The sequence below is a fragment of the Urocampus carinirostris genome, chromosome 16 (genome assembly GCF_059441175.1).
Source record: "Urocampus carinirostris isolate Australia breed hairy pipefish chromosome 16, RoL_Ucar_1.0, whole genome shotgun sequence".
NCBI lineage: Eukaryota > Metazoa > Chordata > Actinopteri > Syngnathiformes > Syngnathidae > Urocampus > Urocampus carinirostris.
In genome coordinates this window covers 11,180,103-11,199,528 of record NC_142364.1, presented here as the reverse complement: position 1 = coordinate 11,199,528, position 19,426 = coordinate 11,180,103, and the positions used below count along the sequence as shown (strand labels likewise).

Genomic DNA, 19,426 nt, shown 5'->3' with positions numbered 1-19,426 from the left:
ATGTATGTAGATAATCGTTGTTGTTATGTAGCATGCTAACAGCATCATTGTGTTCAAAACAATATGTGAATTATTACACACTGTCCCTTTAAGACACAAAACATAATATTTATTTCAAGCCTTGCGCAGAATGAAAGCTAAAATCAAAACCATTATATGTATGCATGTATTTAATGTTTGTGTGGAATGCAGCATGCTACCAGCGTCGTTCTGTGTAAATGATTGGTTAATTATTACACACTGTCCCTTTAAGACCCAAACCTGATGCTTTTTTGAGCCTCTAACAGAAAAGAAGTTAAATACAAATCATATTATCTGTATAAATTTCCTCGTGTAATGGTTAGAGTAATGTAGCATGCTAACAGCGTCAGTCCTTGAGAAAAAGTGGTTAATTATTATACACTGTCCCTTTAAGAAAAAAAAAGAATGCTTTTTTTTGAGGTTTTTTATATCAAAGCTGCTAAAACAACCAATATATCTTGATTTATTTTGGTTTCCTGTGGAACGTAGCATGCTTACAGCGTCATTGAGTGTGTAATGTTGATACGAGTTTGTGACCGTCAGAAAATGGGAATGACGGAAGAGGACAAGAGGAACTGCTGCTTGGTGGAGATCCAGGAGACCGAGGCCAAATACTACAAAACCCTGGAGGACATCCACAAGGTCAGCCATTTTTGGATAACAACCTTACCTCAAATGTTTCAGCTCTTCAACTTGTATTTCAAAGATTGTAACCTTACCTTAAATTCTTCTGCCCCTCTGCTCATATATCAATGATGAGGACCTTACCTTAATTCCTTCATCTGTTCTGCTCGTACTTTGTTGAAACCTTACTTGATCTTATCAAGGTTGACCATATTTGGATTGGAAATTCAAGGTACCTTAAATACTTCGATTTCTTAAATCTTATTTCAATGATTGGGACCTTACCTTAAATACTCCAGCATCTTAACTCGTATTTCAATGATTGAAACCTTACCTTGATTGATTCAGCTCTGCCACTCATTATTAATTGATTGAACCCGTCACTTAAATCCTGCAGGTTCTCAACTCATATTCAAATTATTCAAACCTTAACTTATCTTACCCTAAATGCAACAGATTATCAACTTGTATATCAATGATTGGAACCTTACCTTAAATGCTCCAGTTTCTCCACTCGTATTTCATTGGTTGGAACCTTACCTTAAATTCTTCTGCCCCTCTGCTCATATATCAATGATGAGGACCTTACCTTAATTCCTTCATCTGTTCTGCTCGTACTTTGTTGAAACCTTACTTGATCTTATCAAGGTTGACCATATTTGGATTGGAAATTCATGGTACCTTAAATACTTCGATTTCTTAAATCGTATTTCAATGATTGAAACCTTACCTTAATTGATTCAGCTCTGCCACTCATTCTTAATTGATTTAATCTGTCACTTAAATCCTGCAGGTTCTCAACTCATATTCAAATATTTCAAACCTTAACTTATCTTACCCTAAATGCAACAGGTTCTCAACTTGTACATCAATGATTGTAACCTTACCTTAAATGATCCAGTTTCTCCACTTGTATTTCAAAGATTAAAACTTAACTTCTCTTACGATTAAAATGTCAGATACCGCACTCTAATTTCAATGATTGACACCTTACCTCAAATTTTAGGATTCCTCTTTTCATAATTCAATTTTCGGAAAATTATCTTACCTTAATTCTTTCAGCTTCTCAACTCGTACTGTATGTAAATGATCAGAACCTTACCCTGAATGTTTCGGTTTCTCTGCTTGTATATAGATGATTGAAACCTTATCGTATACTAATGCTTGAGCTTCTCTGTTCTATTACAATCTTTGGAATGTCCATTTTCCAAATTTCAATGATGGGAACATTAGTTTATCCCAGATGATTCAGCTCCTCAACTCGTATATTGATGATCTAATCATGACGAACCCGATCGTGGACACGCCCACTTTCCGAAAAGCCCTCCCCCTGTTTTAAAAACATCCCATTTCAGCGATCAGAACATTGCCTTACCTCAAGTACTTTAGCTCATCAACTCGTATATCGATGGCAGGAACGTGACGAGCTGTATGGTGGACACGCCCCTTTTCCAAAGTGCCCTCCCCCTTTTTAATAAGCAAGCCAGTTGGCCGACGCATCAGTTTTGAAAACAAACGAGCGTTCGTCTCTTTTCATAAACTAAAAAATATCTGCGCTTCCCTCCCGACGCTCGTAGCAACTCGTAGAGCTTAATTGAGTTGGGGTTAATCAAGCCTGCAGCACTTCATCCATTCGTTAGGAGGAAGAAGACGGCGATGATGATCAAATGTGACAGGCCAAAAGAGAAGATTGGTATAATAATTATAATCATAATTTTCTCAACTTTTTTTTTCCCGAAGAACTACATGATCCCGTTGCGGCAGCTGCTGAGTGCGCAGGACATGGAGGCCATCTTTGTCAACCTGGAGGTGAGGGAGCGACTCGTTAACATCTCGTTGTCATATTGTCTTGTATACTAATTTTCTCAGAAATTCCTGTACCCCATATCGAATTCTTAAAACCTCAAGCTAGTAAATGCTATGTACCAATTATGTGGAATATAGAATTAAATAACATTCTAAAGGTACACGAAAGAAAAAATGGCATTTGGTCTACATTTGGTGTGGTGTGACTTGAGATGGTCCAGTCTAGTAGCGGGTGGATGCAGATAGGGAGAGGAAACAGCAGATTCGAAGTAAAACTGATTTTAAAACTTCCAAGGATTTCAGTAAATTTGCTTGCTTTAATCGCCTCCTTATTTTTGATAGTAGTCTTGATCGTCGATTGGTTACAGCAAAGCGAAGGTAGTCATTTTTGGGCCTTCTTCTTATTTCTTGATCATAGCAAGTTTGATCTCTGGTTATCATGTTCTTCATTTAGCATCACTGCTATTCTTGACACCCATAGAAAATGAACCAAAAATAAATCAAAATTATCCGTCTCCATACAAATTTGAGGCTTTTTTTCTTCCCAGGACGTCATGAAAGTGCATTCATCCCTCCTGCGGGCCATCGACCTCAACATGGTGACGGGAGGAAGCGGCTTGGGAAAAATTTTCCTCGACTTCAAAGAACGGTCAGTTTTGTCTCATCTCATTCTCATTAGCCGTACCGCTTATCCTCATTAGGGTCGCGGGGGGCTGGAGCCCATCCCAGCCATCTTCGGGCAGTGGGCAGGGGACACCCTGAACTGGTTGCCAGCCAATCGCAGGGCACACGGGGACAGACGACTCATTCGCTCATTCACATCTAGGGACAATTTGGACCGGCCAATTCACCTGAAATGCATGTTTTTGGAATGTGGGAGGAAACCGGAGTGCCCGGAGGAAACCCACGCAAGCACGGGGAGAACATACAAACTCCGCACAGAAAGTCTGGATCTGGATTTGAACCCACGACAGGTTCCCATGACATGAACTGTGCCGCACAAGCGCTAACCACTGCGCCGCCGTGCTGCCGTCACTTTTGTTATTATCATAAATAAATAAATATGTAGTTTCTAATTTGTGAATTTGAGTTGATACAAATGTCAAATCTTAGTGGAACCTGCCTCTTTGCTGCTTTAATGCTCAAAATGGAGAAGGGGGTGGGCATTACAGCCTCTGTCAATAAACAACCTTACAGAAGTGTCAGGGCCATTGTGTTTTATCAAGAATTTTTAAAAAAAATTCAGCTTCTCATCTTTTTTTTGTCATTTCCCGTATTTATCTTTTTATCTTATGCTTCGTCGTTGATTTTTAGGGAGATCTTGGCTTTGAATTTCCTTTGATTGTCTTTTTATTTTGTTTCTAATTTTCTCCTGCTTTGTCTTTGATTTTTTTTTGGGGGGGGGGCTTGGCTTTATTTGTTGTAGTGTCCCATCTTTGATTTTTTTTTTTTTTTCCTTCAAATTTTTTTTAATGCCGTGTCTCTGATTTTTCTGTGGGGGGTTTCATTCTAGGTTCATGCATTTTTTTTTTTAGATTTTTTTCTCTTTTAGATTTCGGCTTCAAATATTCTCGCTTTGGTTTTTTTAGACCTGCCTTCAATCTTTGCTATGGTTGATCTTTGATTGATCTTGTCTTGGATTTTTTTGCGGCCCATCTATGATTTTTCTTTTTTAAATCCGATCTTTGCTCATGCCTCATTTTTGATGTTTTTGGTGATCCTGGAATCGTCTCATGCACAGTATTTGATTTTGGGGGGTATTTGGCGCCAAATCTTTTTATACCGCATCTTTGATTTTTTTCTAGGAGGGGATCTAGGAATTTTTTCATGGCTTTAATTTGACTTTTAGAATCTTATCTTAGAATGCCCTCATGCCCCATCTTTGATGGTTTGGGGTATCGTGGAATTGTCTCATGCACAGTCTTTGATTTTGGAGGTTATTTGGCGCCAAATCTTTTATACCGCATCTTTGATTTTTTTTTTTTTTTAAGGGTATCTAAGAATTTTCTCATGCCTTTTATTTGAGCTTTGGAGTCTTCTCTTAGAATTTCCTCATGCCCCATCTTTGATGTTTTGGAGCATCCTGGAATTGTCTCATGCACAGTCTTTGATTTTTTGGGGGGGATCTGGGTGTCAAATACTTTTCTACCGCAACTTTAATTTTTGGCGGGAGGATCTTGGGATTTTCTCATGCCTTGTCTTTTGTCTTTGTAATCTTATCTTTTAGTTTTCTCTTGCTCCCTCTTTGATTTTTTTTTTTAGGGTGATTTTATCTTTAAACTTTCTTGTGCCCCATCTTTGATTTTTAGGGTTGGTCGGCTTTGAATCTATTAATGATATTGTGGCTTTAAATTTTCTCTTGCTCAGTCTTTGTTTTTTGGGGTGTTCTTGGCTTTGGATTTTTTACTGCCCAGTCTTTGATCGTTATTCTTCGTCTTCTCTTTGACCACTTCTCAACTTCTTTGATTTGAATGATGGTTTTTCCCGCCTCCATTGATAAGCAAATCATCCGCTGCCATTTCCTGACATTCCCGCATACGAGTGCGCAGGTTTGTTTTGAGCGTTCGAGTCGATTAGATTTGCAGATTTTGCGCGTCATGAACTTTGATTGACGTGTAAACAACGACGACGAGCATCGAGGGATTCCGATTTCGATGTCGCTGAGGACTCGGATGGCTAACGAAGGCGTCATCGGTTCTTATCGGCGCTCGTAAGTGCCGATGCCCTTTCCAACAATGGAGCATTTTTCCTGTGGTGTTGAAGATGAAAAGCGTTTTTTTTTTTTCTCGGATTTGTCATTGAGCTGAATGCCGCCAGGAAAATGTCAGCACTTCTTTTTTAAGAACCAACGTCGATGGGCGACGACTCAAGAAGGTTCCTGGATTGCGGGAGCAAATTGAAGGGCAAATGTGTTCATCTTGAATTGTTTTTTCTTTGATATTCAATCATTTTGAACCAGAGCGCCCCTAGTGGTGGAAGAAAAGTACACAGAACAATGGTTTGTTGGTTGGTTGGTTGGATTTTTTGGTAAGTGGGTTGGTTGGTTGGTTGGTTGGTTGGTTGGTTGGTTGGTTGGTTGGTTGGTTGGATTTTTTGGTTGGTTGGTTGGTTGGTAAGTGGGTTGTTTGGATGGTTGGTAAGTGGGTTGGTCGGTTGGTAAATTGGTTCATCGGTCGGTTGGTAAGTGGGTTAGTCGGTTGGTAAATTGGTTCGTTGGTGGGTTGGTAAGTTCGTTGGTAAGTGGGTTGGTTGGTTGGTAAGTGGGTTGGTCAGTTGGTAAATTGGTTCATTGGTCGGTTGGTAAATGGGTTGGTCGGTTGGTAAATTGGTTCGTTGGTCGGTTGGTAAGTTCGTTGGTAAATGGGTTGGTCGGCTGGTAAGTCGGTTGGTTGGTCAGTTGGTAAGTGGGTTGGTTGGTCGGTCGGTTGGTAAGTGGTTTCGTTTGTTGTGGTTTGGTTGGTTAGTCAGTTACTAAGTGGGTTTGTTGGTCAGTTGGTACGTAGGTTGGTTGGTAAGTGGGTTGGTTGGTCGGTTGGTAGGCAGGATTGGTAGGGTTACTTTAACTGGATTACTTTCAATTACTTTTGGATTACTCAAATACCAAATATGCCAATAAAAGACAAAAGAAACTAAATATGAATAAAATGATGACTCACAACACGTGGTAAGCTTTCTCTCCTGGCTTTGATCTCTTTGATCTCCGGCAAAACTAACATAAAATGCGACAGAAACAAAATGAAAATTAGTCCAAACAGCTTGCCAACATCATTTTTGCCGTTCCATGTATTCCGTTACTCCCCAAGCCTGCACAAACTTTAGTCATTTTATTCCTATTTAGTTTATTTTGTCTTTTATTAGCATATTTGGTATTGGAGTAATCCAAAAGTAATTGAAAGTAATCCAGTTAAAGTAACCCTACCCAACCCTGTTGGTAAGTGTGTTGGTTGGTCGGTTGGTAGGGTGGGTTGGTTGGTCGGTTTGTTGGTAAGTCCGTTGGTTGGTAAGTGGGTCGGTTGGTTGGTGGGGTTGGTTTAATTGGGGTTGGTTGGGTTGATTCCCTTAACCACTAAAGGTCATAGAGGCACCATTTCCTGTGGTATATCTTGGCCAAGTACACCCTTGTGGCGCCCATCCATCTCCAGGCCAACATATGTCTCCACCCGGTCTCAAACTGGGGTTCTTTCGCGTGTTAGCAAATGTGCTAACCACTGCACTATGGTTCAAAACCTAGCAAAGTACCTTTTATCTGCCAAATATGCTTAGCTATCTTTTGCGTTTCACAAGTGGAGTTTGCATGCTTTTTTGGTTTTTATGTCTTTCCAAGCCAAAACGTGACGAGTGTTTCCCTCCCGCTGTGCGCTCTTTAGCCAGACCGAGTGTCAAACGTCGCGTATGCTAGCTGCTAATTACAGCTGCCATGCGCCGCCATGTGCTCATTAACCTTGTGCCACGCTCGGCTTCCCATGCCGACCAAAGACTTATTAAATACCAAATGTCTTCTTATTTTACCTTATTTTATTTCATCTTTCCGATTACTCGTTTCTTCCAGATTTGCTTAACGTTCACCGACATTGAAGGAGAAAAATCATGAATGGAGAAGCGAGCTTTCCATTCTTATGTAAAAATAAATGAAGAAATAAATAGCTACAAATATATTCCATTGAAAGAGATCAACCCATAAACAAACCACTTTAGACCTAATTGTATGACATAAATGTAATTTATTCTCTTATTCATCCTTTTTTATTTTATTTCAGTGTTTATTTTGTTGTTACTCTGCACTGTACGTTGGTGCATATTTTATTGCAAATTGTGTCGTCCATTTTTTTATGTATTTTGTCACGTATTACTATTTTGTTGGGTGCTTTGTCTGGTATTTTTTTGGGTAGTTTTTCGTGTATTTTGTTGTCAGATGTTCTCATGGATTTCCAAATTCGTTTTCTCAACTATTTTCACATGTATTTTCTTGTGTACTTTCCCGTTTCTTTTCATGTGCATTTTGGTGTTTATTTTCTCTTCTTGTGTATTTTGTCATATACTTTGTTTATTCTGTTGTGCATTTTTTTGTCTATTTTGTCGAGTATTGCTATTTTGTTGGGTATTTTCTCGTGTATTTTCTGTTTGTTTTCTTATGCATTTTTTCCGTTTTTTCAAAAGTATTTTACATTTATTTTCCTTTCTTGTTCATTTTCTAGTGCATTTTGTCGTTTTATTATCTCGTGTATTTTCTTGGGTATTTTGTCATTTACTTTGTTTATTTTATCGTGCATTTTCTTGGGTATTTTGTCGAGTTTGACAATTTCGATGGGTATTTTGTCTGGTATTTTGTTGGGTATTTTCTCATGCATTTGTTGTTTTCTCATGCATTTTCACGTTTTTCCTGAAGTATTTTCACATGAATTTCTTTGTGTACTTTCTCGTTTATTTTGTTGTGCGTTTTCTTATTTATTTTCTCGTGTATTTTGTTGTTTAATTTGTTTATTCTGTTTTGCATTTTTTTTTTGTCTATTTTGTCAAGTATTTCTATTTTGTTGGGTATTTTGTTAGGTATTCCCGTGTATTTGTTGTTTGTTTTCTCATGCATTTTCACGTTTTTCTGAAATATTTTTACATATTACATATATACATACATATTTTCTTGTGTACTTTCTCGTTCATTTTCTTGGGCATTTTGTCGTTTATTATCTCGTGTATTTTCTTGTGTATTTTGTCGTTTAGTTAGTTAATTCCATCGTGCATTTTCTTGTCTGTATTGTCGAGAATAACTATTTTTTGGGGGGTATTTTCTCATGTACTTGTTGGTTTTCTCATGGCTTTTCACATTTTTCCTGAAGTATTTTAACATGTATTTTCTTGTGTATTTTCTTGTGTACGTTCTTGTTTATTTTATTTTTTTGTGCATTTGATAGTTTATTTTCTTGTGTATTTTGTCATATACTTTGATTATTTTGTCATTTATTTTCTTGTCTATTTTGTTGAGTATTACTGTTTTGTTGGGTATTGTTTGGGGTATTTGTTGTTTGTTTTCTCATGCATTTTCATGTTTTTTCTGAAGTATTTTCACATGTATTTTTTTGTGTATTTTGTCGTTTGTTTTTCTTGTGTATTTCGGCGTAAACTTTGTTTATTCTGTCTTGTATTTTCTTGTCTGTTGTTACAACAAAATATTATTCAAAATGTTATTCAATGTTAATATGTTTTCACCTATTGGTTAATCATTAGTGAACATTTGGTAGGAGGTAGAAGCATTCGCATTAAAACAGTCTACAAGTCTGACCCACCTCCTCTTCTGAATGTTATTTTGTTGTGACTAAATAAATGACCAAATAAATGACAAATCCAGAAATAAATGAATAAATCACCTCGATGTTATATATATTTAGGTCTTATGTGTTTTATTGATGCGTTAATTTATTTCTATGGCTTTAATATGTAGCTATTTATTGAGTCACACATGTATTTCTACATATGGCAGGATCAGTCTTCCATACGGCTTGCATGTAAATTGGTGGAGCCCTCCCATCTTTTGGCCCCAGGAATAAAACCGAGCAATCACTTATTTATGGGATTCAAAATTCACTCTTATTCACTTATTCATTCGTCTGCTCCCTGCGTGCAGGGTATCACTCGTACTTTGTTAGCGATTTGGACAAATTGGAGTGTTTTCTTTATCAAGGATCCCTGCCTTGACATTGTTTTAATTAAATATTGTTTACTTTGGGTTTTTATCATTATCTGATATATTTGGATCGGAATCTAGAACCTATATCTATGACAGCACTGTATGAATTCTAATAAAATAATACTTTGCATGTTTGTGTTCAGGTTATTGATCTACGGTCAATACTGCAGCCATATGGAGAATGCCCAAAAGACGCTTGATGAACTCATCGCCACCAGGGAGGACGTCAAAATAAAAGTGGAGGTCAGGACACTCCCCGCTATGATGTTTTTGTAATCATTTTCATATTTTTTTAATATACCGCACTGGTAATTAATACACACATTTCTTTGAACATGTAAATCCTAATGTACAAAACTACATTATCATTTGATTGACAGGGTTACGGTTATCGTTTAGGGTTAGGGCTAAGGTACTGGTAATTTATGGTCTATATATATATATATATATATATATATATATATATATAAAGGCTTTCGACCTTTTTTGTCCCTGACCACGTCTATTCTCCCTTCCTGGCTTACGACTCGCCTACGACCCCGACCACGCTTTTGCTCTCCTGTCCCGGCTACTGACCCGTTTTTCCGTTCCCGACACCGCCATCACTCGCCACGGAAGTCCCACTTCCGCGTTTAGAGCGACCTGCTTCCCGGGCCCAGCGATCACCGGGTCGTGGGGGCTACCCTTTCTTCCAATAAAACTGAGAGAAACGTAACGCAAGTGGGTCCTGTCTCCGTTCTGGTCCTGACACTTCCTTAAGAAAAATCTTTAGAATATTTGATAAAGTTTACAAAATCACACAGGAATAAATCTTTTAGTTATAAATCAATAAATTTAATGAAAAAAACAATACAAAAAATTCAAAGAAAATATAATATAATGTAAACTTGATCAAAATAAGTAAAACAATTGAAAGTGGAATACAAGATGTGATCATAAAAAATATAAAAAAATCAATATAGATAGATAGATAGATAGATAGATACTTTATTCATCCCAATATAAATAGTCTTGATTATATATATTTATCAAAAATGAGCCAGTTCTTTTAGATGATGTAGGCATTGATTTTAAGACCTTATACTAAGAATTGTTTATGTTTTTCTGCTTTATTTTTAATTAATATAGTGCAGGCAGTAAACGAGTAATGAACAAGTGAAGTCTTTAGTTCTTAGTAGTGTTGCCAACAGCGAGTGAATCAACAAACGAGATTCCCTCGTAAACCATTCCAAAGAAAGGCCTTCCCTTGTGCTAAAAATAAAATAAAAACAGGGTTACAATCAAGCACTTTGCAGAGGAACGAGCTTTGCTTCTTTAAGATTATGAGCACGGACTGAAAGCTGCCTCATTTCTTTTGGAAACGTTCGGCCCGCCGGCTTTCTTTTCAATAAATGAAGTGCTAAGTTAGCGCCAAGACCGCAAATAGCTAGCACGCCTAGTGCTTTTGAGCGCTACGATGAGCCACTGACCTCCTTGCTACCAATGGAACCTGCCACATGTAGAAATCAATGTTGACATAAATAAACACCATAGAAATAAATCACGTAATAGCTACATTAATGATATTTATGCATTTGTCATTTATTTATTTCAGTATTTTATCATGTATTTTATCACAACAAAATGTTATTTAAACTAAGGTGGCTTTTCATCTGTCACTTGACAGTGTCAAAAGAATCCGCTATTACAACCAATAAGTGTAAAGCTCACCCAGTTTGACACACCCCTTTTGTTGTGACAAAATACTGCACACGAAAAGAAAGGAATTGTTTTTCATCATTAGAGGAAAATAGCCATACATGCTTTTTTCTCCTCTCCTTTTGACGACTGTAAATCCCTGCTCTCCGGATTCTCCCAAATGTTGACAAATTACCTGACAAAATACATCACAAAGTAAATGAGAGAATACACAAAGTAGATGCCCAAAATTACGACAAAATACATGACAGAATAAATGATAAAGCAAATTACAAGAAAATGTACAAAAAAAGTACACAAAACACGATGAAATAAACGACAAAATACATACTAAAATAAATGACAAAACCACTTCGATTGTGCAATTACTTATTATACATCATTAATATATTGTTGTGGTTTACATTTTTATCATTTTATTTTTGTTTTACTTGCACTGAAAGGAGAAGCGCTAAAATGTCATTATAATGTTCACATCAAAGGACATTCATTCATTCATTCATTCATGATTTATTCATGTGTTCATATATTTATACACTTATTTCTACGTAAGGCAGGATTTTTCCTCCATACGAATAGCAATCATTGAAAAAAATCAGGGAAGCGGTGCTGCTGCAGCAACCTAGCGCCAAAAGTCTTCCCATGTCGCACCATGTCCCTTTTGATTGACCGCTCCTCCTTCTTTCTTAACAGGAATGCACCATGAAAGTGCAGGAAGGCAAATTCAAGTTGCAGGATCTTCTTGTGGTCCCCATGCAAAGGGTCCTCAAGTATCACTTGCTGCTCAAGGTGGGCGGGGCTTGTCTTCCAGCTTCTCCTATTGGATGATTTAGGACACGATGATCTCTGATTTTGCCTGTCGTCTTCCTGACAGGAACTTTTGAGTCACTCGACGGAACGACCCGAGAGGCAACAACTCAAGGAGGCGCTAGAGGCCATGCAGGTCCCAAAACAATATTTTCAAAATAAGTTTTCACTGTAAATGATCATAAACTTTGACCAAAGGTGCAAGATTTTAGACACTCACAATGTGTTAAAAAGACAGAATAAATGACAATATACACCAGGAAAGTGTATTTCATTGTGTTAAGGACTTTAATTTTATCCCACATATCAAAAATGTAGATTAAGGCTTTTTTTTATCTTACTTCTTTGGATTATATTGTAGTACCCTACTCTCCGGATTCCCGCAACAGAATGTCGCAAGTGATTGATTTTTATCCGAAAAAGTGTAGCTAGACTCCGCTAATTTTCACTCTGCTTATGCATAATAGCTCCTCTCCTTTTGATGATTGTTAATCCCTGCTCTCCAGGTTCCCCCAAAACAATGTTGCAAGTGTTTATTTATTTTTATTTTTTTCAGTTACAAAACTATTTTTCACTTTCAGATCTTTTTTTTCCAAGTTTAATTTTTTTCCTGTTTTAAAACTTTTTTTTCACATTTGGATTTTTCTCTTCAGGTTTTAAGTACATTTTCTTTTTTTACGGTTTCTAAACTTTTTTCATTCTCAGAAATTGTTTTTTCTTTCAGATCGTCCCCTCAAGATTTTAATTTCATTTTTTTTTTTTCAATTTTCTTTTAGATTTTTTTGGGGGTTTCTAAACTTCTTGTCAAATGTTGTTTTTATCATTGTTTTCATCCATTCTCATGAATGAATTTTCTCTATTTTTGCTGATTCTAATTCCCTGCTCTCCAGATTCCCAAAAATAATTTTGCGAGCTATTGTATTTTATCATTAGAAGAATTTAGCAAGACTCTGCCCATTTCTCGCTCATGCAAACAGGAAGGTGCTGATGAATGTTTTTGTTTTCTCCTTTTTTAGATTATTGTAATTGATTGCTCTCCGGGTTCTTCAAGGGGAGCAATTTGTCATAAGGTGCTACACAAATAAACATTTTTTTTTTTGTTTGTTTTTGTTTTTTTGCACTGTCAGGACTTGGCCATGTACATTAACGAGGTCAAGCGGGACAACGAGACCCTCAAGAAAATCAGCGAATTCCAAAGTTCCATAGAAAACCTTGTAAGAAATGCTTTATATTGACGCATACGGCTAGTTAGCATTTAGCGATCGAGGATGTGACCCCGCCCACTTTGTGACCTAAGCAGCAGGTAAAGCTGGAGGAATATGGCCGACCCAAAATCGACGGCGAACTCAAAGTCTGTTCCATCGTCAACCGGACCAAGCAGGACCGGTGAGTCCCTCAATGTATTTTGTTTCGTTCTTCACGTAATATTAGCACATGTACTCGATAAGTACTAAAATGTCAGTTTCATTTATTGAATGCTATTCACACTGGTTTCACCATGAAAATTCTATCAATCATTCATAAACTTGGTACTGTGCTACCCTCACTTGGAAGTATCACTTATTTAGCCAGCTAGACAGCTAGCGAACGACATGCAAAAACAAAAAAGGATTCGCAACACGCATTCAAAAGTCAGCACGTTTGGTTTTTCTTTGGGTTAAGGTAGCAATTATTATGCTTACCCAAAGTGGGTGCTACAAGACCACTCTATATGTTTCTCAAAAGCACAACTGTGACCTCAGACTGGCACAAATGAGTGTGACCCAAACATTATTTACATCTATTTGAATAAACATTGTTGGTTGGTTGTGGTTGATCAGGGTTGGGATTGGGGTTGATCAGGGTTGGGATTAGGGTTAGTTGTTTGGTTTGGGGTTGGTCTGGGTTGGGATTGGGGTTGGTCGGGGTTGGGATTTGGGTTGATCAGGGTTGGGATTGTGGTTGGTCAGGGTTGGGATTGGGGTTGGTTGTTTGGTTTGGGATTGGTCTGGGTTGGTTTGGGGTTGGTCAGGGCTGGAATTTGGGGTTGGGATTGGGGTTGGTCAGGGTTGGAATTGGCCAGGGTTGGGATTGGGGTTGATCAGGGGTGGGATTGGGGTTGATCAGGTTTGGGATTGGGGTTGGTTGTTTGATTTGGGGTTGGTCAGGGTTGGGATTGGGGTTGGTTGTTTGGTTTGGGGTTGGTTTGGGGTTGGTCAGGGCTGGAATTGGGGTTGGTCAGGGTTGGGATTGGAGTTGGTCAGGGTTGGAATTGGTCAGGGTTGGAATTGGGGTAGGTCAGGGTTGGTTTGGAGTTGGGTCAGGGTTGGGGTTGGTTTGGGGTTTTGGTTTGGTTGAACAAACACAATTTGAAAAAATACACAGCCCTGAAGACTGGATAAAGACGTAAAAATACTATTGTTGCATTTTTGTTATTTTAGGAAACCCCTTTCATCATTTGTTCACATGTAACAAGCATGTTTTGTACAAGTAAAAGTATAACCACAAGAGGGCACTCCAAAACCACACTATATGTTTCTCAAAAGCAGAACAATTACCCTACATAGTATCATTTAATTGCAACTATGAATTTGCTATTTTATCCACCATATTTCCTCGTGTACATGACGGACCGAATTATTTAGGGCACTTTTAAATTCAAATTTTGGGTTTTAAGGTGTGACTTACAATATGATTTAATTCCTAAACAATATTTTATAGGAGTCCACTCTTGTCCAACTTTCAGCATTCCCACGGTATTTTAATGACAATGTGAATTCTAATGAGTATTGCTTCTCTCAAAGACACAAAAGAAAAGAAAAATGCAAACTATTCCCTATCTCTTCCAGGTACATCTTCCTTTTCGACAAGGTGGTGATCGTCTGCAAGAGGAAAGGTTACAGCTACGAGTTGAAAGAGATCATCGAACTGCACTCGTACAAAATGTCTGACGACCCCTTGAACAACAGAGACGTCAAAAAGGTACCAGATTTTTCGACTTTTTTCGGGTGTAAAAACCAAAAAAAACAGGGCTAACGACGACAGCAAACTTTTCAACAGTTTCTTCCACAATCATGAAAAACCACAGTGATCATTCGCCTGTCCGCCATTTTGTTTCTCAACTTGCACGTTTTTTGTGGATGTGGCATGTGTAACTGTCTTTCTTTCTGGTGTCTCTTTTTTTTGCATGCTTACCAGCCGAGTGGAAAAATGGTAAGCTCAACTCACTCTCTCACTCAACTCATTTTCAGAATTTTGTTTTTTGCTGGTCTCTGGGCAAAACTTCGGAACTCTCCAAAACGGTCTCACATCCTGTCAAGTTCTGCCCATTCACCCTCTCACCTCACCTCGCAGACTAACTACCTTTGTTATGTTTTCGGGCTAAGAATCTGGTAGCCACACCTTTAAGCTAATGTGCTCTCCCTCATCTCCATCTCCCTCCTTCCATTCGCCGTAAAAATCTTAGAATAGATCCCTTGTTTGGTCTGTTATGTCAAATTGGCATTTTACAGAATAAATATCGTTCATTGTTTCTAAACTAGGAAATTTTAAGAATCTCCAGTAGTTTCCTACGCCAGCTTATAGCAAATTATGAAAAATACGCATTATCGTGCTTTCGTGCGCCTTATAAATGAAAAATATCTCCGAATAAGATTTGGAGCGTCAGGAAATTACATTATATGGAATGATGAGACATGAGGTTTTGGCCTCGCCCAATCATCATCTCCATAATCTGCTTTTGGTCCACGACGACGGCTGTTTTTATCCCCCAGTGGTCTTCTGGCTTCTACCTGATCCACCTGCAAGGCAAGCAAGGCTTCCAGTTCTTCTGTAAAACCGAAGAAACCAAAAGGAAGTGGATGGAGCAGTTCCATATGGCCATGTGAGTCCTGATCGGCCTTCGATCCGGTTCCTCGATGTCCTGGTCTCCATCGGTTCGCTTTTTTGCAGGTCTAACATCAAACCGGAGCGAGCCACGGCCAATCAGCACAATTTTCAGATGCACACCTTCGACAAGAACACAAACTGCCGAGCTTGCAAGATGCTGCTCAGGTAATCGCCTCCTGAAACGCGGGAATGAAGGAACCGTGACGGAAAAGGACACATGTTTCAAGCTAGCTCCTCAACATGTTTATCTTCAATCATCTGGCTACACGTATTTCGAGTTACAGTAACCCCCCAGGAAATAGCGCTTTCATCTAATGAAGACTTAAAGGTGGAGTGCGTAGTTTACGGTGTCCTTTAAAGTTTAAAATGTATTATTTTTTTTCTATTAAGTATGTGTTAACAATGCTCTACTGAGTTCAAAGTGCCTTTATTTTTTTTAAATTTATTTTTATCTTTTATCATCGGTGTTCCGGCCACAGAGCGTAATAGGCCGGAGGGAAAGGGGGGGCTGTTTAAAGGGATGTCATGCGCATGCTCAAGGTCTTCTTTAATCAAGAACGAAAATGGTGAAAGTAAGAAAAGGACTGTTTTAAATTCAGTCCAAATTCCATCCCAAACACGCAAAAAGATGAATAAAAGAAGAGTTTATTAGAGCGCGTCTAAAATATGCATGTGCACGCAGCACACTGGCAGCTTGACAGAGAGGTCAATCATGATTTCAGCCAGAAGATGGCGAAAGCAAGTAGTATACTTTCGCAGTTACGCCACCTTTATGGAAATAACTTATTGGTTGATGTCTTATAAAATGTTGCTATGCTAATGGTTAGCATCATGGCATCATGGAAATGCTATTGGCTGACCTCCCATAATGTTTTTTTCTCACTTAATTCAGTTTTGAATCTTGTGTGCGTGAGTCTGCAATACAATACAATCAAGTTTTTTTTCTACTGAATTTATTGGCTACAAGATCAAGGCGTTTAGTACTGCTAAAGGAAGAAGCAAAAACATGATTGGCAAGATATATGAACAAAGCACACAAATCGTTACATCCCTTAAGGTGCTTGGCCATAATCAATCAGGACAATAATTCAAGTAAGGAGGCCATTGAAGCAACAACGTATTGTAGACTTTCAGCGATGCTAAAGGGAGAAGCAAGAATATGATAACCATGCAAACAAAGCTTGAGCAATGTGAAAAAGGCCGATTTGCTGTTGACAGAACGCCATCCCTTGATGATTTTCTTTCATTGTTTAGTTCAGAAATTGAACTTACTTCAATTTGTTTAACTATGGGTCCCAAAGTTTGCAGTTATGCTAAAGACAGAAGCAAAAACCTGTTTGCAACTTGTTAAGGCCCTTGTCAACACTGCAAAGTTTGTTGTTGATGTCGTCTAGTGGGGGGAAATGTCATAAATCATAAATTTTATCCCAAACCATCAAATGAAAACGTTGTAAGGCGGGGGCGCTGTATCCCAGGGCTCTACTCTGTATGGTTAACATCTCATTTGGTCTCTCTTTTTCTTGACATGTTTCTGTTTTTTGGGGATTTAGGGGCATCTTCTACCAGGGCTACTTCTGCTCTCGCTGTGGAACAGGAGCCCACAAGGAATGTTTGGAAGTCATCACCATCTGTAAAATCAGTACGTCCTCCCTCCTCTTTCAGTCATTTTCTTTTTTAAGTTATTTTCAATCGGAAATCTTCTGTTTTATTTTATTCCAGGTCCCCTAGACTTGGTGAGTAAACGGACATACTTAATAGTTGTGATCAGTGAAATCATGATGCTAATTATCTCCGATTTTGTTTGTTGCAGGAGCCAGGCGTGTCTTCTGGTAAGAAACAAAGTGAAAGAGAAGCTCTTGACTGTCCCCTGTCGGCAGCCTATGTTTCCTACACGTTTTTCTCGTCCTTCAAACCAATGTTTTTTTAAGCAAATAGTTTAATTTCATCTGATTGGTGACAGGGAAATCTAGTCAAACATAGAGTACATTTTCCAAGTCAATTTTCTAGCAAAATAATACGAAAAATATTTCATCAGTAAAATGTATAAACACTATCATATTTTTTAAGTCAATTAAATATGGCGTCTTCTATTTTTTTCTTCTTTTCATTTTAATATTTTTCCGACATTTTTTTTTAATCTAAAAAAATAAGTACATTACGTTTTTTTATTTAGAAGGAAACAAAACCAAACGAATTGCAAAAAAAGGAATAATATGAATTAACCAATAATAAAATAAGACATTTATAGTAAAATAAGAACATTAGTTCATTACATGACCTTTTGTTATTAATTCTCTCATTCATTTATTTCTTTGTTTATTCGTTTTATTTTAACCGCATTTATTTTGGGATTATTTCCTTTATTTTACGGTTTGTTGTATTTTTGGGGATTCTTTCAGGTATTTCTTTTTGTTTTTTTAATTATAGATAAATAGATTCATCTATCTCTATCTCTATCCATCTATCTCTCTCTCTCTCTCTATCTCTCTCTGTCTCACTCTCTGTCTCTGTCTATCCATCTATCTCTCTCTATCTCTCTCTATCTATCTATCTGTATATATCTATCTATCTAATTTATTGTATTTATTTATTTTTTATTTAGATGTATTTTGAAGAAAACAAATGATTTGGACCTCCTTTGCAACAGCAGCATGTTATACAATTCAAGTCAAGATAATGTGAAACTCCAAAACCAGAAAACACATTATTGTGAAATCGGGCTCATTTAGATCCTGATTTGACGATTGAAACATGAAAAATTAATAGTTTTTTGTCTGGGATTTTTTTTCGAATAAGAAAGTGGTCCTGGCCTGCCAAAAATTTGTAAAACTCTAAAGGTGATCTGTGTTTTTTTTTGTTCAGGTCCTAAAATGGTAGCGGTGAGGAACTACCACGGCACTCCGGCGCCACCGGGAAAAATGGCGCTTTCTTTCCAGACGGGCGACTACATTGAGCTGCTCAAGGGCGATCCCGACACCGCCTGGTGGGAGGTAAACGGAAAAAAATGGAAATATTATTGCTTAAGTAATAGCCCTCTGAAAAGTAATCCGCAATCCGTTATCCCCGATTGCATACTGTTACGAGCAGGGGCCGGCAAAGCAGATTTTGTCAGCCCTGGTAGCTTTTTATGTCGTTTTATCCATCAAAAAGTGAACTGCACTCATGAGACAGCGATCTGTTATCCCCAATCCTATATTGCTGCAAGTAGGGACCGGCAAAGTGCAATTTTGTTAGGCCTGGTGGCTCTTTTTTTAATGTTATATCCACATGTAATGCTCTCATTTATCTGCAATTCATTATCCCTAAACCCTTATTGCAGTGAATGACAGAAAACAATTTTGTTGGGAGGTATGCCGTTCTGACCCGCTTTAAATTAAATTCACTTTTCGGGCTATGGTCCATTATCCCCGGTCGACTATAACTGAGAGCAGAGGCAGAGTGAGCAAATTTGTGTTGTGCATTGCAGCTCTTTTTTCTATTCTTTCAGCCTAAAATGAACAGTATCTATACAGCAGGAACCCATTATCCTCCTTTTTTTTTTACAATTCCTTTCATCTCAAATTAACATTGAACATCACCTGTTCTGGCCACAATCCATTATCTCCATTTAACTATTGCTGGGAGAGTGGGCAGAGAGAGAGCAAACTTGAGTCAAACTTTTTTTGGGGGCCCTCAGATAAAATGCACAGCTATGGGTGTAATCAGTTATCCCCAGTCGACTATTGCTAAGAATGGAGGCCAAGAGAGAAAATGTTTTTTTCGTGCGTGGCGTTGTTTTTTTTTTTTTTTTTTCTGTCAGCCTTTAATGAGATGCAGGTTTTTGGCTATGATCCATTATCCCCAGTTCACTATTGCTGAAAGATGAGTCTTGCAGAGCTTTTTTATTTATTTATTATTTTAGTTCATGCTGCTGAAGCATTT

At 37.9% G+C, this 19,426-nt stretch overlaps 1 protein-coding gene across 8 annotated transcripts in view; it reads left to right on the top strand.

Annotated features, from left to right (window-relative positions):
• Positions 1-19,426, top strand: part of vav2 (vav guanine nucleotide exchange factor 2) — a 204,601-nt gene that overhangs the window by 173,596 nt on the left and 11,579 nt on the right. For 3 of the 8 annotated variants that reach the window (XM_088320231.1, XM_088320235.1, XM_088320229.1), the window contains 16 exons: positions 565-663; positions 2,386-2,454; positions 3,000-3,100; positions 9,277-9,376; positions 11,525-11,620; positions 11,706-11,774; positions 12,766-12,852; positions 12,936-13,024; positions 14,467-14,599; positions 14,816-14,830; positions 15,391-15,500; positions 15,569-15,670; positions 17,056-17,144; positions 17,225-17,238; positions 17,316-17,334; positions 18,368-18,495. In XM_088320231.1, the coding sequence (XP_088176357.1) occupies positions 565-663; positions 2,386-2,454; positions 3,000-3,100; positions 9,277-9,376; positions 11,525-11,620; positions 11,706-11,774; positions 12,766-12,852; positions 12,936-13,024; positions 14,467-14,599; positions 14,816-14,830; positions 15,391-15,500; positions 15,569-15,670; positions 17,056-17,144; positions 17,225-17,238; positions 17,316-17,334; positions 18,368-18,495 (1,320 nt within the window). The remainder of the gene's footprint in view (positions 1-564; positions 664-2,385; positions 2,455-2,999; positions 3,101-9,276; positions 9,377-11,524; positions 11,621-11,705; positions 11,775-12,765; positions 12,853-12,935; positions 13,025-14,466; positions 14,600-14,815; positions 14,831-15,390; positions 15,501-15,568; positions 15,671-17,055; positions 17,145-17,224; positions 17,239-17,315; positions 17,335-18,367; positions 18,496-19,426) is intronic. The other 5 variants (XM_088320236.1, XM_088320234.1, XM_088320233.1 and 2 more) reach the window with 3 other exon arrangements.